Source organism: Arvicola amphibius, chromosome 1 (assembly GCF_903992535.2).
Source record: "Arvicola amphibius chromosome 1, mArvAmp1.2, whole genome shotgun sequence".
Lineage (NCBI taxonomy): Eukaryota > Metazoa > Chordata > Mammalia > Rodentia > Cricetidae > Arvicola > Arvicola amphibius.
The window spans coordinates 185,289,342-185,312,142 of record NC_052047.1 but is presented as its reverse complement, the minus strand read 5'-3'; the positions used below and the strand labels follow the sequence as shown (position 1 = coordinate 185,312,142).

Below are 22,801 nucleotides of genomic sequence, written 5' to 3'. Positions count from 1 at the left end.
CTACGCTTTGTCTACAAGAGTTGGAAGGAAAGGGACTTTTTTTGTCTGGCTCTCTATAGTGACAAGCCCGGTTCTTGCTCCTGTCTTGGCCCGGGGCTCTGAGTGTCAGCGCTGTTCCCACACAGGCTGTGGGACAGCCAAGGCTCTAGCACACCAGCCCATTTTGCCCCCTACAGTGAGAGGCTGAGAAGCATTCTTAACATTCTTTCCAGAGAAAAGGGGTGAAATGTCTGAATTTGGGGTCACCACTTTATACAAATTGCAATCTAATCGTTTTTTACAAGAACACACTTGCAGCGAGAAAAGCAGCACAGGAGGGGTGAGGAGACAGAAGCTGGTCTGGGCTATTGTTGGCCCAGTCTCTCTCTCCATCACAACAGTTAAGCTACAGTTTTCTACTTCAATTGGGGCTGGGGTGGGAACCTGAAGGGCCCATGGTGCCATTTCTGTTTGTTTTCCCAAATCAAAGCCCCAGCAGGGCTCCTGTGGCACCGCTGGGCTACTATTAGGAGAGACAGGCCATTTCCCAGGGCCTGGTGTGTCCGCTGATGCTCTGAACTTAGCCTTGTGGTGCTATACAACAGAGCTCCGAGGCTCCAAGGCCAAAGAAATCGTTATCTTTTTATTGGTGGTTTAAAGTGTGTGTGGCCACTTGAGTCCCAGAGAAAGTAAAGCAGAAACTTCTCAGGCTGGGGCAGGCAGATGAAGGGCTGGGCCTTTGGGTCTCCCCCAGGCCCCTTGGGCTGTGCTGTATTTGGTGGCTGCTTGGGCAGTGGACAGGATCCAGACTGGTGGCTCAATCTGGAAGTGCCCCCTCTCACTTCTGAGTGCCAGCAGTGGGTACCCAGCTCTGACTCTCTCAGAATCCCAGCGACAGGGTGGGCAGGCAGAGGGGCTCTCCTGGGCTCCACCCCTACAGCCAGTCTTTCATCTTCTATTTCAAACAAACATGAAATTACTTCCATAGATTAAAGGGGAGAGAGCTCCTCAATCACTCCTTACAGCCTCACTAATGGAGTGGGCAGGGCCCCAAAATCTGGAAAGGAAAGAGAGAACTGAGGGGCACAACAGCTCCCACCTGGTGTACACAAATCCAAGTCTACCTTTGAGAGGGGACTCCCCCCCCCCCACCTCCCCCGGCTGTCATGGTTGGTGGCTGCTCTAGAAGGGTGGGGTCTCTCTAGGAGCAAGAGTGGTCTGTAGCAGTCACAGACCTGGGGAGATGTCTCCCGGTCCCCTAGGAGCCCCTGACAGATTCCCACCCTGGGCCACTGCATACATCAAGACTAACCTTGGGAAGGTGGCTCACACAGAGGTGCCAGTTCAGGACTCACCCATTCAGTGGACAGCAGTAGGGTTCCTTGGCCGGCTTCATGGTGCTCGCAGTGGACAGCTAAACGGGTAAAGAGAGAGCCCAGCCTCCTCCTTCAATGCTTTTTAAGATGGCTACCTTTCGGGGAGTAGGCTAAGCGAGAGTCTGAACGATGGGGACTGGAGCTGAAGTCTACATTGAGACACATGGCTGGCAGCCCAGCCTGCTTCAAGCCCTTTGTGGGACACTGCTCAGGCCAAAGTTGTTCTTTTGAGTCAGTGAAATCCCCCCCTTGCCCCATGCCCAGGCTCTTACCTGTACATGCCTGTGATGTATGCATGGCCTTGCTCCTCCTGTCACACCATGAAGGAGAGCCGTGGACAGGAAGCTGAGGCACTGGGCCCAGAAGGTGCCTCTTATTCCCTCCACACATTCTGCAGAAACTCAATACATCCACCATTCCCGGCCATAAGGATTAGCTGGTGCACTTGATGTTGAGGGGCAGTTGCTAGGGCCAAGAGGCCCCCCTACGTGGTTGCTAGGGGTCTGGCATGGGGTGAGAGGTCTGCCCACGGCGGTCACGGAGGGAATTACACAGTCACAAAGAAATTGTTCTTCTCAGTAATCTGGTCTCGGCCACCGGGTGGGGTACGGGTGGGGGAGCAGGCTGGAGCCCAGCAGGCTGGGGGCTGTGATCACAGAGGCGTGCTAGCCCTGGGCTGGGGGCCAGAGACCGAGAACACCAGGGACCAGCACACTAAGCTGCTTTCTCAGCTATTTCTGCCGCTGGACACAAAGGTGTTTACTTGTTTTAACATCTCCTAGGACTCCCCTTTCTCCCTTTGTGTGGTCTTTATCCCCAATAAGGTTTGAGCCCCAGATTACAGTCAGGAATTAAGGCACTGGACTCAGGCAGCTCAGAACTGCATGATCTGCCAGATCAAGGAGTATAAAGTAACCAAGTGTGTGCTTGTGAGGGGGGCTGACCCCTTCAGCAAGACCCATTCATAGTCCCAGAGGGAGCAGGCAGCCAGCATGCAGGTGTGATGGAGGAGGGTTGCTGTGTTTGCCCTACTGAGCCTTCAGCTAGGAGCTGGGATACTGGGGGAGGGCTGGGCAGTTTGCTACTTGGAGGTTCAGTGGCTAGGCACCTTCTCTTCAGCACTCCCAGGTGATGGAGACCTATATGTTCCCAAGGCCAGATGCCTTTCACTTTATGCCCTTCTTTTCTCCCTCAGTGGACAGCTGATCACACATCTGGGCAGTGATTTCCCCCCAGGGGCCGGGGTGTTGGATGTCATGTATGAGTCCCCTTCTACACTGCTGTCCTGCGGTTATGACACCTATGTTCGCTACTGGGACCTCCGCACAAGTGCCCGGTGAGTGTGCTGGATGGATGGAACACACAGAAGGCCTGTACCAACGCAGGAACTTTTTAGTCCTGGGTTGGCCAGGGCAGGCACAGAGAGCCTGTCAGCAAGGTCTTAGTAGTTCAGGTTCCTACCCTTAGGCAGCTCTGCTGAGTGTGGCCTGGGAGACAGAGAAGGACAGACCTTTTTCAGAGCCTCAAGTCAGCAGGGAACTCTTCCCTGGCATTCTCTCTCAGACCTCATGAGGTCTGTGTGCGTCTCTCACGGATCCTACGTCAGGTGGTCTGCCAGGAGGACGTGGACGAGGACACGGAGGCTCCCAGGAGGCCTCTACAGAGGAGCCCTTCTCCATTAGGGTTGCTCATGAAAGAAGCCAGTGAGTCAGGCTTCACACTACTCCAGCCCCGTAGGCCTCCCTAACCTGTCTCCATCCCTGGGGAAGCTGGGCTGGAGGGAGGGCACCTGCCTGTACCACTCTCTCTTCCTGGACAGGAAATGTGTCATGGAGTGGGAGGAGCCCCATGACAGTACCTTATACTGCCTGCAGACAGATGGCAACTACCTGCTGGCCACAGGTTCCTCCTACTATGGTGTTGTGCGGCTGTGGGACCGGCGCCAGAGGGCTTGCCTGCATGTAAGTGTCCCAACCTGCACATGCCTCTGCTGTGTCAAGACCCGCTGTGGGTTGCATCGGAGGCCGGTGACATGGCCAAGGTTGTAGCTATGGTACATGTCCCTGTTTCACTGGGTCTGGGACCCCATTTCCCAATTGAGACACTCTTCCCATTCCTCTGCCCTCCCTCCCAGGCCTTCCCGCTGACGTCGACTCCGCTCAGCAGCCCTGTGTACTGCCTGCGACTCACCACCAGGCATCTCTATGCTGCGCTGTCCTACAATCTGCACATCCTAGACTTTCAGAACCCATGACCAACTGCCCTGCCTCTGGGCCGGGCAGATCAGCTACTCAGGGACCTCTTTTGCCTAGCAGGTGAAGTGATTGACACCGCACCCTCTTCCCAGCCCTGCTTCGCTCCTGGACCTGTGGCCACAGTGCCCTGGCACCTGAAAGCACTGCCTCCTGGACACTGGGGCTGACTCTGATGTAGGCCCTCCCAGTACCTGTGGTCTTAGGAGAATGGACCTGAACTTTGGTGTTTACAACAGGGCCAACGTAAGGTCCTGGGCTGGCGAGGTCCAGCCTGTCCCCGAGAGCCCTGCATAGCATTACAGCAGCCTACAGAGTGAGGTGAGGGGCTCCCGCATCCCAGCTAGAAAGACAGGTGAGTTGCTGGAACTTTTGCCAGTACCAGCTGTCTCCTCAGTCAGGTCTCAACTTTGGCCAGCTTCTTGAAGCTGGGGGGCTCATTTCTGAGGTACTAGCCTGGTTTTGCTTTGAAACTAAGAAAAGGGACAAAGGACACCTGTCAGTTCGGGCTTCTGGGATAGCCATTCCGCAGGCCAGCTGTGAGAAACATGCTATGATTTTAATTTCTGTAAAAATAAAATCTGGGGGCTGGAGAGATGGCTCAGAGGTTAAGAGCACTGACTGCTCTTCCAGAGGCCCTGAGTTCAATTCCTAGCAACCACATGGTGGCTCACAGTCATTCATAATGAGATCTGGTGCTCTCTTCTGGCCTGCAGGCATACATGCAGACAGAACACTATAAACCTAATAAGTAAATCTTAAAAAATAATAATAAAATAAAATCTGGTTGTTTACAGATCTGGTTAGGTCACCCTAGGAGGCCCCAGGAAGGCAGAAATCATATTTAAACTCAGGAATGTGTACAGGGAAGGACAAAACCATGGCTCTGTGTCCTCAATGTTTCTTTTCTTCCACGTCTTTAGGGTGTGGACAAGGGACCGTGGCTGTTGACCTGCTGTCTGTCACCTACGGTGACCTTCCATTCTCCACACACACCTTTGACAACCTGTAACCTTGCTCACTTCCAGCACAGCGCTGTAACATTCTGTGCTGTTTCCAGGACTGCTGGATGTTCTTAACTTCCCCTTTGCTCACATCCACCTCAGGGGAGTTTCTCCTGAGCCACCTGTACAGGGCAAGTATGGCAAGCCTAGCCCTGCTTCTCTCCTTTAGCTGGAAGGCGGGGATGGAAGGCTCCAGGATGGGGAGGATGGGGGAGGTTGCCACACCAGCGCCTTCCTTGGGAAGACCAGGGTGCCGAGGACAGGCAAGATACAGCAATGAATAGAAGGGCAGTCCTTCCAGAGCAACTCCAAACGACTTTACTCAGGAACAAAACCACAGGCAGAAGCAAGCTGTGCCCCAAGAGCCACTTCTGTGGCCTCTGAAGTTCTTAGAGGAGGCTGCCCATGCCAGAGGAGCCCAAGCCTGGAAGTCGCCCAGCTTCCTTCACACTGGAGGTCCAAGCAAGGCTCAGGACAGCTACTGGGTCTTACAGTCCCCGTCACTGCTGTGGGCTGTCTTTACCTTCTTTAGCTCCTTCTGTAGCTCAGACTCAGCCACCATGACCTCCTTTGGCTTCTGATACTGTGGAGGGAACCAGGGAGAAAGCATAACTCAGTTTCTAGCCCCTCCCTCCACACACACACTCTGGATCCTCTTGTACGTGAGGAAACATAGGTGTGCAGGTCTGAAGGACTTGCTTAGGCCTGTGGCTGGGGAGGAGCATCCCCATGATGACCACCCAAGTCCCCATCATGACCCTGACCCTCCCCCCCAGATGAGTAGGAGAGCCTGAAGGCAGGGGAGTGGGCGAGGGAAGAGGAACCTCTTCTCTTACAGAGATTATCAGGGTGCAGTTGGCATGAGCAAAGCTCAGTGCAGAGTCCTCCAGAGGAAGCTGGTGTCGGTCTAGGTCAGGAATGGAGAACTTCTTGTAGTACCTGTGGGGACACCAAGAGGCTGCTGGAGAACCAGCATGGTAACCCTGGCAGTTGGGCACCAGGCCATTTGCCAACAGCCACCCCCCCCCCCCCCCTACTTTCTATACAGCTTGACAGAAGAAGGGCCTGGGTTTTTTGGGTCTGTGGCTCTGGAATCAAAAAGACGATGGCAGCCTTACAGAGGGTCAGCCAAGGGTGAGCAGAGCCAGGGGGGTTCTGAGATTAGCCCAGGGGTCAGACTCACCAACTATACAAAGAGCATCCCTAGGCTCATGGGACATCTCTCCTAACAAGCATCAGCAGGACACATGAGACCTCACTGAAAGACTGGTGACGACACTGTGTCTCTGACCTCACTGACCGACTACTAAAACCAGACCGGAGCGTCACCATAAGGAGCTATCTTCCTGGGAGGACAAGCCATGAGACTGATGGAACCCGATCTCAGACTCTGGACCCATTTCCCATATAGTAAACACAAAACCAACCAGATAGCACAGATTCCGAGGCTTTGCCAAGAGGGAATGCAGTTGGGAGGGAGGGAGGGTGCTGGTGAAGTCAGGCTCAAAGTTCCTCAGCCTGGCCCTCACTTGATGCCCTTCCTCTCAATTTCCTTGGTGGACAGGTGGCCTAGATGGGATGGGCACCAGCCAGGGGCAGCTAGAGCCCCTACCTGGACAAGTCCTAGAGCCCCTACCTGGACAAGTCCTTTTCTGAATGGGGGGGGGGGCGGCTGTGCGGGCTGAGGAGGGAAATGCCTCAGGCAGGTACAAACAAACTCAAGAGCAGGGCCTGGAGAGAATGGGCTTTTAATACTTCAGAGGGACCTGGCCCTTGTGGTGACAGCTACACTGAGTCCACTTCAAAAGCTCTGATGCCCTGGGGACTCAGTGCAGGGTTCTGCCCTCTCTTCCCTGCCCAAATCCCTCAGTTCAGAAGAGGCTCTGGGGGCCCCTCTTTTCCCAGGTTCCCCTCTCCCCACCAAGGTGCAGGGACCCACGCAGGAAAAGAATGTTTATTCAAAGGCTGACAGTTCAAAAGGAGTGGGGGCTGGGACCCTAATGGTACTGCAAGTTGCTTTCTTTTCCAAAGCTCTGCCCCAGGGAAAGGCGATCCATCTGCCTGCAATGGGTGGAATGCCTGCTTCATCCTCTTCCCAGCCAACAGGCTAAGTGAGGGCTTTTCCTGGGGCCCTGGTCTGGCCTGCAAAGGTGGCAGACACTGATAATAGCAGGGGGTCAAAGGTTAAACAGTGGAGATTAGGTGAACACAAAGGCTTGTTAGGAAGTGTTAACATCTTCCCTGCAAATATACACAGAAAGCAGGACCAGGAGAGAAGCACCGCCCAACCCCCCGGGCAGGGCCAATGGAAGAGAAGCAGCCCAGGGCTTGTGTGTCCCCCCCCCCCCCCCCACACACACACAAAGGCAACTTCAGGATCACAGAGAACCTAAGGTGTATGGCTTGTCCCTTCCCTTCCCCTACTCTTATCACCAGTCTAGGGCATGGAGGTTGTCAATGCCTGAGAGGGTTCGCTTTGTTTTGCATCGCTGATGGATTTTGTTCATTGGGTGAGGTTAAACAACCTCTCCTAGAGAGCCTGACATCTAGGGTGCTAGTGAATAGAGGCCTCCACCTTTCCCTCTGCACAGCCGCCCTGCCACAATACCTGAACTTGAATTTTTCACCAGCATCCACTGTGTTTCTGGAAAAGTCAGAGTGCCTTCCTGTCCCGCCCAGTTCCCTGCAACCCCTGGCTCTGTGCATGGAAAAGGGTACTGGTTAGGCTTGGTGAAAGCCCATGAAGGAGCTGAGGCAGGGGCAGGCCTGCTGTGGACAGTGGCGTGGTCTCTGCCCCACACTCCTCTAGCGTGTCCACTGGCTTGGCAGGTATCCAGAGAAGTCTCCAGCCAGTCCTGCCCTGAGAGGGGCAGCAGGTAAAGCTCAAATCTCAGTCACTGGACAGACTACACCATGACTTCCTGCTGCCTGTAGAGTCACAATGAAGGGGCCCACACTCAGCTTCTCAGAGCCTGTCAGGAAGTTATCCGAATACGGAGTCCTGTCGTCTAGATTACTCACTAATAAAAGCCGCAGTTAGAGTGTCACCAGTGTCAAGTTAGCCAGGCTCTCTTCAGCGCCCTTGCTTTGGCAGCTTGACCATGGTACAGGGTGCATGTGTGTATGTGATCCTAAGTTCCTCAAACTGTCGTGAGATAGTGAAAGCATGCTTCTCACAAGTGAGGAGACCTTGGCCAGAGTCTACTGTTGGCACCTGGCAGGGACTAGATCTAAGCCAGAGTCATCTTAGTCTAGCACACTTGGTCTTTCTACTTCCGGCTGCCAACTTCCAGGCTGCGACATGGAACCTTCCTTATACAAACATGTTTCTCAGGACCAGATGGCGCCACACCGGGATCCCATAGAAATGGTTTCTTCCTTCCCAACTCATTAATACCCAAGGTCAAGACTACAGCAAGACACTGGAATCAACTTCTTCAAGCAAAGTGACTAAGCCAGTTCTGCAGGGACAACAAGGCAACTGTGTAGCTCTGGCTGGGAACCACGTTCTAGAATGCTAAACCAGGGCATACCTCTAGGTGAAGAAAGGCAGAGCCCAACAAAAGTGCTGTGGTGGGGGGCTCCACAAATGCACAGCACTGAGAGAGAAGGGCACACTACTCTCTGCACAGGTCCCTGTATGCTTTTTATATGCATTTCTACAGCCATTAATATTGAGGTAAGAATATGCTTCATGTCCCCCTCTGGATGGTATCATGATCAGGAAAGAAATTTTAAAAGTGTTCTAAAAAATAAATCCTGCTCATACAAAACACTGCTGTGATTTGTTTGACGGCTGGAAGCACCGGTAGCGACTGAATTTCTCCAGGTAGAAGGTACAAACTCCATTAGGCACAGAAAAGGGCAGGTTAAGTTTGGTGGCCTCTCCAGCCTACTTTCGAAAATTGGGACCTGCAGGGGGCAGGCTGAGCCTAGTTTAGGACTCAGAAATTCAATTCTAAAGTGAGCACCAAAATATCATTTTCTTTTCCCTCTGTGTGAACCCCTCCTCCTAGGGTACCACTCCCATCCTACCTTGCCTCCAATAGCATCTCAAAAATGCCCCCAACCCCTGCCCTTGGGTGCTAGAATGCTCCATTAGCGAGAGCCCCTGGCCAACAGCGCCACCTATGGCATCTATGGTATACATGTGCAGGGGATGGTGCCCAGAGGATCTGCTCACAGATGAAGTTTTTGGTGAGCTAGCTGGCCTTTCTTCCAGCACTCTCTTGTAATCACATTTCTGCCTGATATCTGTATTCCACAGTGACCTCTGGGGGACGAAAAGGAGGCAGCAGCCAGCTCCACAAAGCGCTGAGCTGCAGATTCAAATGCTATCAGAAGCACTTTTGTTCCTAGTTTGGACCCAGGGCTTCGTACGCCAGGGAATGCTTGCTGAAGCACGGAGTTTGTTTTCCTACAGGCAATTTCTCTGTTGTCTGAAATTGCTAAATTCCACTTTAGGCACTGACTCCTGTTAATGATGAGAACAATAACGGGAATAAACTGCCTTTTATCTGAGGACTTCAGTGTGCTTTATAAACGCAAACCCTTATTATTATGACTTTATATTTATAGACAAGGTCCACTACGGGGGCTGCTGGCTGCATGTACAGCAATAATCCTGAAATTAATTCATTCATCTCTACCCTTTCCCTTGTCCCCTTAACCCTGCCAAAGTGACAGGGTGTGGGGGTGCTAAGAGGACAACAGAACCTGGGGCTGCACCGGAGGTGGCTGGGAAGCCCTCTGCTTCCTAAAGGAGACTGTACCACATCACCTGAAGCGGGAGGGGGGGAGGGAGCTCTCCTGTGAAGCAGCAGATGCGACATAGGCACCATGGGGTGAGGCTCTGCACCCCAGCAGCAAGTTGGGTGGTTTGGCAGCTTGTGGATGAGGAGATTTAAAAAAACAAAAACAAAAACCAAACACCAAAAACCCTTCCCAAATGAGGTCCCTGTTTAGAACTGGCCCTCATACTCTCTCTAGCTCAGGCTGAAGCGGATTCGTTTCTAGACCCTTCGTCTGTGATCAGAGTACCAGAAACCCAAATGTGATCACACCCTGGCCACCTCTCAAACCTTAGCACTCACTGCCTTCCCCCTAACAGATCACAAAGGGAATCTGAAACAGAATTCTAGGGATTTCTGAGAGCCAAACTTCTGCCTACTTCCCCTTAGTCCAGAGAAGGATGAGGGCTGCCACCCAGATGTGGCTTCCTGCCAATTCAGTGACGTCAGCAAGCCAAGTCCACCAGATCAAGGACATAACCTTAGAGTAAACTTCCAGAGACCACAAGCTAGTGGTTAAGCCCTCATTCATTCAGCAGATAAGACACATGAGCCCTAGGCGAGGCCAGGCCCCAGACTAGACCCTGGCCTGGGTTTTCCCTTGACGGAGCTGCTGCACAGTCAGTTCCCAGACTCTCGGCGCCCACTCTACCTCAGCTCGCACCCAGGGAAACGTGCCCACCGTGCCACTCACTTCTTGTTGGTCGTTCTAACAATGACACAGCGCTCCTTCTGGGCCACAGAGATGTTATAAACATCCTTTGGGTAGGGGAGATTTCGAATCCGCCACTGGAAACTTGTTTTAGTGTCCTTGCGCATGAAGATGGGCTGTGGAAAGCAAACCAGCCCAGGGTGGCCTTAGACTTGCTGTTTCCTGGCTCCACCTCCCCAAGTGCTGAGACTGCAGGGCTGTGCTGTGACGCCCAGGTTATCAAAGGCCATTCTTGGGGAGAGGTACAAAGGGTTGGCCCTCCACCCTTCCCAGGCTCTAGCTAGAGCCAGACAAGAAACCCTCTGCTCTTCTCCATGGCTCCCACCCGAAGCAGTTGCTATTGCTGTGACATACCAGACCTGGAGGCCTTGGCCTGGAATGCGCAAAATAACGTGTTTGGATGTCCACACAAACCCAGTGTGGCTAGGTGGACACAGTGAATATAAGGTGGTCAGCAAACCATGGTCCGAAGTCTCCTCCCACTCCCATTAGACACTGGACAAACAGACATACATTGGCATTACTTTCCTTGATGAGCTCGGACCCCAGACTCCCGGTTCCTGAGGGTGCTGGCTCTCCCACTTCAAGTTGCCACTGGCCCAAGGCTCCCAGGGCATTTTTCACACGCCATTTTCTCACTGGGGAGAGAAACAAGCAAAGGATGAACACTCTTTCCTGCCAAATCTGACAGGACATTGGATACCTGGAGCAGGACAAGCCAGGGCTTTTGTCTTGATGTTGAGTCTTTTGCACCTGATGGGGAAATCACATAACCTGGGAAGTCAGACTGGGGCACCTCAGCAGCAACAGCTTGCCAAGTCCACCTCAAAGGTAGTCAGACCCATGGAATTGAGCAGCTCTGAGAGGAATCATGGGGGCACCCAGCAGAAGGCAGAGAGGTGACAAAGGTCATTTCTGGAAAGGGAAATCTGGATCTTCAAATGGAGTTTAGCTGTGGTTTGCTGTTTCTTGTGACACAGTCTTACAAGACAGCCCTGGGCTGTTTTCAAACTCTTCCTTCTATCTTGGCCTGTGTAAGGACTGCAAGAGTGTGCCAGCATGCCCATCTTTGGATGCATTTCCCTCTCTAACTTTGCAAAGGGAAACGAACTGCATGAGAGTTGCTGTCCAGGTTTGTCTCATATTCAGAAAGTCCAAAGACACTTATTTCAGGTACGTCTGGCTTAATAGCAACAGACAGCAACCCCCCTACACACACACAGCCCAAAAGTTGTGTTTAAATAATCTTGAGCTAGGTGTAACTCACTGATAGTTTTTCCAAGCACTAGGATTAACCTCTATTATTGCAATCAACAAACACTTTGTTGATTGTATTTTGTGAGACTTATTTATTGCTTTATATGTTTGGCTTGCATTTATATACTATATTTTAAATGCACTAAGTGTAAGTGTGATTCCTTTTGTAAAATGGATCCTTATGTTTATAACTTGATAATGCAAATAACCATCTTTCCTTGCCCATGTATACAACTCAGACATTTGCCAAAGGTTTTTCTTGTTGTGGTTGATGTTTTTAACCCCTGCCCTCCCGTCCTTTAGGTTTGTTTTGTGATGTAAACTCCTCTGTAGCCTAGGCTACTGCTAACCTCAGGATGGTCTTCTGGCTCAGCATCATAGGTGCTGAGCTTATAGACCTGAGGCACCATGCCTGTTTTTATTTTGGTGTCGTTTTTGTCTTTTAAATAAGGCACATCTATTATGGAAATCATATATCCAGACAAGAGTCAATGGGCAGATTCCCACTAAGCTCCAGTCAGCGCTGTGCTGGTGGCTGCTCCCACGCAGTCCTCCAGTGGAGATGTTCTGCTGAGGTCCACCCTCCACCCCCACCCTTCTAATGTTTTAAGAAAGCCTGGGCTGCCTAGTTGGGGCATCCTACAGCGAGAGCTGAGCAGGCGATGCTGACGTCTTCCAGCTCCTGGAGCTGCTCTAGGATCTGACCAACTCAGAAAGGGCCTGATGGGCAACCACTGTCGTCAGGGATGGCTCTCTCTTCAGGGTGGGGCAGGATCTTTTCATGGTGGCAGCATCAGGCCTGTGGGCTTCTGAGCAGCTGGGCCAGGCTTGCACATGCTCACTTCTGTGAGCACAAAAGCCGAACACAAAAGTGTGATGTAGAATTAGAACCTTCCCATGAATATGGGCTTTTTATAAGGTCTGCTGAATTCTGCAGTGTGATTTTATTACATCTTAGGGCCAAAAATTCTCTCTAGAAACACATTTGCAAGTTTATAATGGGAAGGACTAAGGATGAGTGAAACCTGGAAATCTGCTTTCTAGGCAACTTCTTATGTCCACACATACGTCCTAGGTGTCTGCAAACCTAGTCCCTGCAACACCTCCCCGGAGCACCATGGAAGATGGCCTCAAGGGGCTCTGGGACAGTTGCAAACAAGTGACAGACACCTCCTAGCAGCAGCTTACTATGACAAGATAACAAAGCCCGCTCCCTGTGACAGCAAAGATCACCCCTGGGTTCTTAAACCATGTCTAAAATGCTACATACAGGCTGGGGTGCAGCTTGGTGGTAGAGCTATGCCTAGCATGTGTAAGACCCTGGCTTTGCTCCTCAGCAATAGAAAGAAAAGAGGGGGAGGGGAAACCCAGCAACAGCTACCCATATAAAAAACAAGGCAGAAAATTACTTTTTCCCCAGACATGATTACAGCAGTATCAGGGGACAGCTACACAAGCACCGGAGACCGTTTGGTTCCTTTCAAGACAGGGTCTCACAATGTAGCTCTGACAGTCCTAGAACTCACTATGTAGACTAAGCTGGCTGTGAACACAGAGGTCCTCCTGCCTCTGCCTTGCAAGGGCTGGGATTAAAGGTGAGCACCACTGTGCCTGGCTAAGAGCACTTAGCATTGGGAGCAAACTAGCACCTCTGGGTCCCCATGCCATTGCTGTATGGCAGAACATAGCCACCACAAGTTTAAAGGGGGCAAGTTCACTTAGCAAATGTCTAGTCCAGCACCTCTAGTTTGGTTTATTTATCAAGGAGAAAGCATTTCTTCCCCACCTGCTTGCCTTCAAGCCCTGCCTCTATTCTCTGGGGGACCAAACATAAAGAACAGTGAAAATTCAGGTCTACTGATCATGTGCCACATTCTTAGAAGGCTGGGAGGATGGAGGCTATCGGGCTAGATGACAAAACAAACAGAGAATTCGGGTCTCACTTAGAACCCCATATTCAGAGTTCAGTCATCAATAAGAGAGAAACAAACTGTCGTCTCCAAATGTTCTAGATAGATGTGATGTCCTGAAAGCCTTCTTCAGCACTTTTCATCTCTCTCTCTCTCTCTCTCTCTCTCTCTCTCTCTCTCTCTCTCTCTCTCTCTCTCTCTCTCTCTTTCTTTCTTTCTTTCTTTTTTTTTGGTTTTGAGACCAGGTATCTCTATGTAGTCCTGGTTGTCTCAGAACACACTATGTGGATATGGCTGGCTTCAAACTCACAGAGATTCTCCTGCCGCTGCCTTCTGAGTGCTGGTATTAAAGGTGTGCACCACCATGCCCAGCGTGTGTTTCTATTTTTATACTTTAGCCTTTAAAGGCCAGGCGTGGTTATCTGAAGGGGAACACTGGTGAATTACTGCCTAGTTGGGCTGGGAAGCAAGATGGCCCTGTACTCCTGGGCTCTGTTATTAAACTGCTTGGCCTTGGGACAGCACCAGTATGGCTCCTAGGAGCAAGAGCCACTGCAGGAATCCCAGCTCATCGTCCTTAGAAACCTGCCCAAGAAGGAAAGGTCACTGCACTTCTGTTCCCTTACTTCTCATCCCAATGCCGCGCAGGGTCATGCAAGTGTGGCACCCTTGGCTGTATCATTTCAAGCAGCCTGAGGAATCATACTCCTCACTAGAGTATAACACGGTAAGGTCCCCTTTCCAGCCTCTCAAGAGGCAAGATCCAATGAAAGATTCTGAAGTCCTTACTTTTCCCAGGTATGTGGGCATGGGTATGCACGGGCAGAAACGCAGTCTGGGCTTTCTGGTCTTGCCTTTGTTCCCGTACTCAAGGACAGCTCCTGTGGCAACGGAGGATGGTTTCCACCTGCTGTCACTCTGATTTGATTATATGTGAAACCCAAACTGGTGTGCGCAAGGCAGCTCCCCGGGACGCTGTCATCTCTTCCCAGCTGAGTCAGGGCCAGCCTTTGGAAAGGAGACTTCCAATGACCCCATAAAGGGTCTGCGGGAAATGTATGAAGGAGGCAGTGTGGGGAAAGGGAGGGCTTTCCCAAGTCAGCAGGAAGCGGGCTGATGCCCGGATTGCTGAAAGCAGCCCCATCTTTCAGGTGGGCTGGAAAGTGGAGGCCCTAAAGGCCTCCTTCCCCAAAGCTCCGAGGCCTGGCCCACTTCCAATACGGATAATTACATTCCCTTTCCTAAATACTCCCTGCAGCTTAAACTGGATGCAGGATTCTTCCTTTCTGCCCTAAAACACTGCAGCATTGCTATGTGGCTATTAAACAGCTGCGTGGCCCATCCCCGAGGAGGCTGAAGGGAATCGAGTGGTCATTTATAAAGCCGTTCAAGTGCCTGGGGATGAAAGTGCTCAATATCCTCCAAATGCGGCCTGTGCTGGTTAGGCTGGCGGTCAAATACCAAAGCAGATTAAGAGGTAATCCAAATGTAATCGCTGGGGGACGGTCTGCCCTTCAGCCTGGCCCCCTGGACACGCTGTGTTCTTCAGGGGTTGGTTTGATGTTCCGATCATTGTGGCAAGGCCCTTCAGCTTTTCCTCTATGAATACACACAGCGTTCATTGTGGGGGGTGGGATGAATAGCCCCGAGAGGGAGAGAAGAGATGACACTAACATGCTTATTAACACCGACTGGAGGAACTTTGTCCCAGACAGATGCACACCTACTGGCAATTCTTCCTCCGTAAATTACTTTCTGAGCTTTTTCTCTAACAGAAAACCTGTTTGACCAATTATCAAATTTGTGTACTAGCTGGGGAAAAAAAGGAAACCATTTCACTCACTGCCACAAAAACTAAATCCACATTCAACTTCGCAGTGTGCACAGGCACCAGCCAGCTCTGGTCCTGGGATCATGTTTACACATTAATAACCAGGCCGGCGGCATGCACTTGCAATCCCAGCTACTTGGGAAACTTGAGGTCAGAGGACCACTTGAGTCTCAAAAGTCTGAGGCCAGCCCAGGTACATATGGAGATCCCGTGTCAAAAACAAACTGGACGATATTTGGCAAGGGCAGCTGGGCTGGGGTTAGGAGATGAAAACAAATGGATCTCAGAGCCTGCAGCGCAGCCTTCACCTCAACTCTACAGGGATGGGTGGAAGGATCGCCCAGCCCGGGATACACAGGAGGACCACGTCCTGAGAAAACAACAAAATAAAAGGGCAGGATTTAAGCATTCTTCGCCCTAAGATTACGCCACTGGACACAGAGGTTCAAACACTTCTGGGATGGAGTCAAGCTTCAGTCTGGCTCAGACACCACCCAGCTTTGTGCTTTTCAACATGGTGCTTAACTTCTCTGAGCTTCCTCCTTCAACTGTAAAGTGGGGACAACTGAGCCTATGTCGTGGGGCTTTAAGGAAGATGGTTACATGAAGTAATTTAAGTAAAGCCCCTGGAATGATGCCCAGTTAGTGTGTTAATGTCATTATTCATTATTAGGTAAAGTAGCCAGATGGTGAGCTATGTCCCTCCTCCATTCTTGCTACTAAGCAAAAGGAAGTTTGAAGGCCATGGTCTAGCCCAACCTGCTACCACCAGAAGTGGGACAGGAGCACAGCGCTCCCGAGAGGAGCCTGGCCTTACTCTTACTATCATCCCCAAGCACGGCGAGGGCTGCGCTCGTCTGTCGCTTCTTATGGTCTCCACCGCACCACCTGCTTTGTTTGCTGTGTGGAGAAGACGTGGCATGAAGGCTGGGCAGGAGCTGTGACCGGACTCAGGTGACCACGGTGGTTAGCTCACGTGACCCCTGCTTTCATAAGTTCTCCCCTGTTAGACATTCCAAGGCCGTCACCCCCTGGGAGCGCTATAAATTACAATGCATTGTGAGGATATTACTACTGTATTGGTTTCCAGCGAATCAGTGTCATATGCTAAACACATCAAGATTTTTAATAGCACCAGACTAAACCAATTGGGACTGGAGCCCAAGCAGCTCATAATAAGAAGGGATCAACACTTCACTACAACTGAGCATGCGCAGGACACACATTTTAAGACTGGGGACTGAGAGAATATGCAAACCAGTATAACCCATGTTGTCAGTTCAAGACATTTATGAGCTGTCAGGAAAAGAAAGAAAGAAATTCCCTCACCAATACTACCTGTCGATCAGACCCAGGAAGAAATGAAAGTCAGGAATAAAATAACTCAGTCCGTGATTCCATCATTGGTCTTAGCATTTCAGGTGTGACTTAATAAAGAGACCAGCTCCCATGGTGGGCAGCTTTGCGCCCTGGGTCACAGGGCCCGCCACCCAGCTCTGGGAAGTCAGTTAATGCCGATGTGCATCCCTGGGAGCAGAGAACAGGCAAATCAAATAAGCCCCAGAAACCCGAGCTGCAGCTCTGACTCATGAGCCTGCTCTTAAGGAGGGTCCTGGCACACAAGCGACGCTGCCACAGAAGCCACCACTCCTGCCCAGTTCATGCCATTCTTCAAGATGAGTGTCATATTTAATGGTGTCATCAAGGAGGCAAGGTCAGAAGCTGCCACGTCTGTTGCTTGCCCTTTGTGTGGCTTCAGGAAGCAAAAGAACAAGCAAGCAAAAGCTTGAAGTGCAAGCCTTGCTTTACCACTGCTGCCCTCTACCCAGCCTCTCCTGTGACCCGCTTTTCCAGCTGTCTCTTAGAACCCCAGCCCTGCCTGAGAGGCTCACTCGCCCTCTCATTTAGCTGGAGGTGGGGGATGGGCTGTGCTGGGCAAAGGACTCCACTCGGATTCTCAGGTTCAGTGTTCAGAACAGTCGTACCCTCAAGGACCACCATCTCCCTACCACGCATACTGCATGCTGAGATCCCCGCTCGAGCCTCAGGCCAGGAGCATTCAATTGGACATCCATCAGCTCCAAGAGCTGCTGAGGACCCTCAGGGAGCCCCCCACTTACCAAGCAGTTCACTGGTCTTCTCATCGTATTCTTCCGCCATTTCCTTCCCGTCAGGGAACAAATAGTGCACCATCCTCTTCCCTATACACAAAGCAAAAAGCACCTTACCCCAAAGCTGCCCTTGACCTTGTCCCTGCAGACTGAGACATCTATCTCCCAAACAGCAACAGCCTGAGAACCTGGCCAGCGCCTCCCCTGCCCTGAGCTTCTTCTTGGCCACCATGGCTTTTGAGATGTGTCCCAGGCTCCCTTCCCATCTCTGAACATGCCTTTGCTATGCTGCGCCCACCACCAAAAGCAGCCATGCTTCTTCCCAAGCACAGAACTTTCCTCACTCTTCGACACCTTAGTTCAAGTGTCACTTCCTCTGAGTCTCCTTTACCTATGATTGCAGCCACCATGGCATGGCAGATGGGTCACCTCCCCTCAGTGTCTGAGTCCAGCACACAGCAGAGCATTTTCCCTCACTAGGACAGTGTTAAAAGCATCTAGTAGAAACAGACGGCATCCTGCCTTTCCCCACTTCCTACAACCGGTGCTATATGCGCTGAGGTGAGCCGGGCTTCCTGACAGGCGCCTCCAGCCACACGGCCACCACCTTCGTCTATGCATCTCTAGGCCACTGCCGGCATGGAGCCCAGGATGCTGTCATCATGTACCTGCTCCCTGACACACACTTGGTTTATGATTTTTACATATCTTATGTGAGTCTTTGGTTATTGCTTGTCTCTTCTATTGGATTGGGTACGGGTGTCCAGGGTCTCCCCGAGAACAGCCACAGAACCTGGGATGTGACAGGAACTCAAATGCTGACTCAGAGAATAAAAACACATCAATGTATACCACCCATTAAAAGGATTAAAAAAAAAAATCAAACAAACCAAAAAAGCTGGGTGGTGGTGTCACACGCCTTTAATCCCAACACTCTAGAGGCAGAGGCAGAAGGATTTCTGTGAGTCTGAGGTTAGCCTGGTCTACAGAGTGAATTCCAGGACAGTCTCCAAAGCTACAGAGAAACCCTATCTCAACCTTCTCCCCCCCAAACAAAAAACAAAACAAAAGATAAAAAGAACCCATGGGAGTCTCCTAACCCACAATCACTTGCTCAAGCGGAGAGCTGTGTAATTTCTCCCAGGCAGGTAAGGGGGTGGACATGGACCTTCCAGCCTTCCAGCGCCTTCCGCCTTCCGGAAGAAGAGCCCTGAGGTGGCCTTCTCCTGTTTACTCATGCCTCTGGGATATTATTTCCCTGTCAGTCCTAATTTGTATTGCAGGGCAGCTTACCCCAAAATTTGCAAGGCCTCAATAATCAATCAATAATATCAACCCCCTTAATAATCTGAATGCTTCACAGATGAGAGATTGTTCTGCAGGCATGAGGAGCCAAATTCAAATCCTCAGCACCCGAAATAAATAGCTGGGTGTGGTTGTGCATGCCTGTAACCCCAGCATTGCAGGGCAGAGACAGGAAGGTCCCAAAAACCAAAAGGGTGAGCTCTGGCTCAGGAAGAGACAGCAATAAGGCAGAGACTAACAGAGGAGTGACGTAAAAGCCTGGCCTTCACACACCTGACATCTGCTATGACCTCTGTATATGCTCCTGTACACTTACATGCAAGCGCCAAACACAAATACACCATACCCCCCCAATACTGCCCTATGACCAAAGCAACAAAAGCAGACTTGAGAATGCACTTGAATATTCAGGTTCAAAGCAGCATCACTCACGCCAACTGAAAGGCAGAAGGGACCCAAGTGTCCATCGGCAGATGGCTGAACACTGTGAGGGAGAGTACACACACACACAGTAGGATGCTTACACCGTGAGGGAGAGTACACACACACAGTAGGATGCTTACACTGTGAGGGAGAGTATACACACACAGTAGGGTGCTTACACTGTGAGGGAGAGTAAACACACAGTAGGATGCTTACACTGTGAGGGAGAGTATACACACACACAGTAGGATGCTTACACTGTGAGGGAGAGTACACACATAGTAGGATGCTTACACTGTGAGGGAGAGTATACACACACACACACACAGTAGGATGCTTACACCGTGAGGGAGAGTACACACACAGTAGGATGCTTACACTGTGAGGGAGAGTACATACACACACACACAGTAGGATGCTTACACTGAGGGAGAGTACACACACAGTAGGATGCTTACACCGTGAGGGAGAGTACACACACAGTAGGATGCTTACACCGTGAGGGAGAGTACACACACAGTAGGATGCTTACATCGTGAGGGAGAGTACACACACACAGTAGGATGCTTACACTGAGAGTACACACAGTAGAATGCTTACACTGTGAGGGAGAGTATACACACAGTAGGGTGCTTACACTGTGAGGGAGAGTAAACACACAGTAGGATGCTTATACTGTGAGGGAGAGTACACACAGTAGGACACTTTAGAGCAGAGGCTGGCGTTGGGCAGAGCAGTCAGCTGGCCTCTCAAGCGTGAGGACCTGAATTTGATCCCCATATTCACATACAAAGTCTGGGGCAGTGACGTGTGCATATAATCCCAGGACTGAGGCGCTGGAGACAGGAGGATCCTGGGGCTCGCTGAACAGCCAGCCCAGCCTAATGGGCAAGCCCTAGGTCCCAGTGAGAGATCCTTTCTCAAAACAACGTGGAGACCAGCAAGACAGCTGAGCTGGTGAAAGTCTTATCACCAAGCCTGACAACCTGGTTGATCCCAGAAGTCACATGGGGGAGGGAAAAATCAGTTCCCACAAGTTGTCCTCTGATTACCACATGTATGCTATGGCAGGTATACACACGCATACATATATGCTGTGCAGGTATACACACACACACGTATGCTATGGCAGGTATACACACGCACACATGTATGCTATGGCAGGTATACACACGCACATATGTATGCTATGGCAGGTATACACACGCACACACGTATGCTATGGCAGGTATACACACGCACACATGTATGCTATGGCAGGTATACACACGCACACACGTATGCTATGGCAGGTATACACACGCACACATGTATGCTATGGCAGGTATGCACATGCACACACATGCTATGGCAGGTATACACATGCACACATGTATGCTATGGCAGGTATGCACATGCACGCACATATGCTATCGCAGGTATACACATGCACACATATAAATGTTAAAAAAAAAAAGAAGCAAAAAAACCCACAAACCATTGTGGGCAATTGTGAGGAAGGACACCCAGGGTTGACCTCTGACCTCCACACAAACACACACAAAATATATAAAGGAGATTCTGCACATGTGACAACATAGATGAACCTTGAAAACCTTCTGCTATGTGAACTGATTAAATCAAATGCTATCTGATTCTACTTACACAAGGCTCTGAGTCAAATTAATTGAAATCCACAGTAGAATGCTGATCACTAGAGGCCGGGGGGAAGGATAGTGTGGGGTTCTGTTCTGATGGCTGCTGAGTGTTGGTTTTGGAATGTGAATGAAATTAATGACACCTAACTGTGCCCCTAAAAATAGTTATGACAATAAATTTTATGCCCTCCCTTTTTGTGACCACAATTAAAAAAAAAAAAACAGATCAAGCATGTCCTTTATCCTAAAACTAGGGAGGCAGAGGCAGGAGGATCTCTGTGCCTTCAAGGCCAGTGTAGTCCACACAGCACATTTGGGTCAGCTAGGACTACATAGTGAGATCCTGTCTCAAAATACAAAAGACCACTATCCCGTGAAGTTATGTCCAAAGTCTGCACACTGTGCGATCACAGCGTATCCCAACTTATCTATGCCTCTTCATTTTCTACCATTTCTACAGCCTCTTGAGGAAGGAGACTCCTCGTTACTCTGTATCCAGGCACTGACACAGGCAGGCAGCGTGTATGGCTGAATGGTGACTGTTTCTGTAACACTTAACCGCCATCCACTCTCAGGCTTCCTTGCTCTGCATGTGAGTTATTCTTTGGCACATGGCCACCCTTCTATCTCCACTTACCAAATACCTACTAATCATTCTATAAAAAAATTTATTTATTATGTATACAGTGCTCTACCTGCATGTATGCCTGCAGGCCAGAAAAGGGCACCAGTTCTTATTACAGATGGTTGTGAGCCACCATGTGGTTGCTTGGAATTGAACTCGGGACTTCTGGAAGAGAAGTCGGTGCTCTTAACCTCTGAGCCATCTCTCCAGCCCTACTAATCATTCTTTAGGGACTGGAATTTGGTGATTATCCCAAGAGAAAATAATTTCAACTTCATGCTTTCTCAGCATTTCACACACCATCCCAACCCTCCTCTCTCTCTCTCTAAGCGAAGGTCTCCTGCCTTAGGCCCCACCCCCGCCCAGATGACAGGCATGAGCTGCAATCTCTTGCTAATATCTCAACCTCTGTTTAACACAAGCTGCTATTTACTTACATGTCTTCTTCTTGATCATTTTGTGAACTCCTAGGAGACCACAGGCCATGGGTTTTTTTTTTTGTTTGTTTTGTTGTTTGTTTTTCTGTCTGCTCTAGCACATAATTTGGCACACAGTAAAGGCTTCCCCAAATGCTGCAGTTAGGAACAAATGAAACCTGACTTTAATTTCCATAAGCTTCAGGCTTCTGTGATTGGCAGCTACCTGTGGAGGCAAGTTCCCAGCTGTTAAGCTTTAAAGGGAATTCAGCTCTAATTCACCCTGGCTGCCAAGTGGGTCCAAGAAAGACCTCTGAAGTAGAGGGGACTTACACTGAGCAATTGCAGGATGGGGAAAAGCTGATATTTCAAACTCTTGTTCTAGTCATTTAGACCTTGGCCCTTGTTCTCTCTCTCCTAAAGTCCATAAAACATCTAGAAATCCACTCTAAATAAAACACAGCTGAAAAGGCCCGCTGGAACAACAGCGGCAGCCTACCCGCTTCATTTTATAGTTGGAGAAAATGCGGTTCTAACAAATTAATAAGTGAATCAATAGCAGAGTTGATCTAAAACCCTGGTTTCTCTCCATTCTATGCCACTGGGCTGCCGTCCTCAATAGGACCCCCAAACTGAGGTGCATGGGGTCCCAGGTCATGTTACAGTTATATCTGACTATCTGCAAAACCTGGGGCTCTAAAACCTTCCTGGATTTCAGTCAAAAAAAAAAGGGGGGGGGAGGGTAAAAATTCGCCTCTTGGTACAGCCCTGAGGAACGATGATGAGAACAAAATGAATTATTTAGAATTACCAACAAAACTCGAGCGGGGCGGGACGGTGAAAGGAAACTTGAGGTGGGTGACCAGAGACTTGGGTTCTACTCCAGCCATCTCCCTGGGCCTCAGTTTCCTCCTCTGCAAATGCAGGAAGTTAGCGTGGCTGGCTGATGGTTGCGACAATTCCAGCTCTGCCCACCCAGGCTGAGGCCCTCCCAGGAGGAGCCGGCGCGGAGAGCCCGCCCTGGAGCAGAGCACGAGAGGCTCGAGTTACCATCCTGCAGCAGCGCCGTCTTCTCGGCCGCCCGCAGACTCTCCAGCCAGCTAGTCACCGCCATCTTCCCTCCGCCCAGCAACGCGCCCGGCCACTTCCATGGCAACTGCTGGGCCGAAGTTC

The 22,801-nt window shown here is 50.6% G+C and overlaps 2 protein-coding genes across 6 annotated transcripts in view; one reads left to right on the top strand and one right to left on the bottom strand.

The window, feature by feature from the left end:
- Fbxw4 (F-box and WD repeat domain containing 4) overlaps window positions 1-6,917 on the top strand; it is a 94,187-nt gene extending 87,270 nt beyond the window's left edge. Inside the window, exons 7-9 of one of the 2 annotated variants that reach the window (XM_038317175.1) lie at window positions 2,551-2,691; window positions 3,230-3,316; window positions 3,490-6,917. In XM_038317175.1, coding sequence (XP_038173103.1) covers window positions 2,551-2,691; window positions 3,230-3,316; window positions 3,490-3,502 — 241 coding nt within the window. In that variant the 3' untranslated portion in view covers window positions 3,503-6,917. Of the gene's footprint in view, window positions 1-2,550; window positions 2,692-3,174; window positions 3,317-3,489 lie in introns of both variants that reach the window. The other variant, XM_038317166.1, reaches the window with a different exon arrangement.
- Window positions 4,907-22,792, bottom strand: Dpcd (deleted in primary ciliary dyskinesia homolog (mouse)). Of its 4 annotated transcripts, none has more exons than XM_038317194.1 (7): window positions 22,679-22,788; window positions 21,650-21,854; window positions 17,232-17,312; window positions 10,627-10,751; window positions 10,096-10,229; window positions 5,448-5,550; window positions 4,907-5,194 (listed from the first exon to the last, which is right to left on the bottom strand). In XM_038317194.1, the coding sequence occupies exons 2-7, from the start codon at window positions 21,696-21,698 to the stop codon at window positions 5,090-5,092; spliced, it is 597 nt and encodes a 198-aa protein (XP_038173122.1). In that variant the 5' UTR covers window positions 21,699-21,854; window positions 22,679-22,788; the 3' UTR covers window positions 4,907-5,089. The 4 variants fall into 4 exon arrangements, with proteins under 4 accessions (XP_038173122.1, XP_038173129.1, XP_038173114.1 ...); XM_038317201.1 differs by having other exon boundaries at window positions 21,650-21,784; window positions 22,679-22,787; XM_038317186.1 differs by lacking the exon at window positions 21,650-21,854 and having other exon boundaries at window positions 22,679-22,792.
- Between the last annotated feature and the right edge of the window lie 9 nt (window positions 22,793-22,801).

Coding starts and splice junctions, on each gene's coding strand:
- Dpcd (XM_038317186.1), bottom strand. CDS start 22,742: ATGGCGGTGACTAGCTGGCTGGAGAGTCTGCGGGCGGCCGAGAAGACG. Junction 10,230..10,626: donor TCAAGGAAAGTAATGCCAAT/GTATGTCTGTTT, acceptor TGCTTTCCACAG/CCCATCTTCATGCGCAAGGA. Junction 5,195..5,447: donor ACTGCACCCTGATAATCTCT/GTAAGAGAAGAG, acceptor TTCCCTCCACAG/TATCAGAAGCCAAAGGAGGT.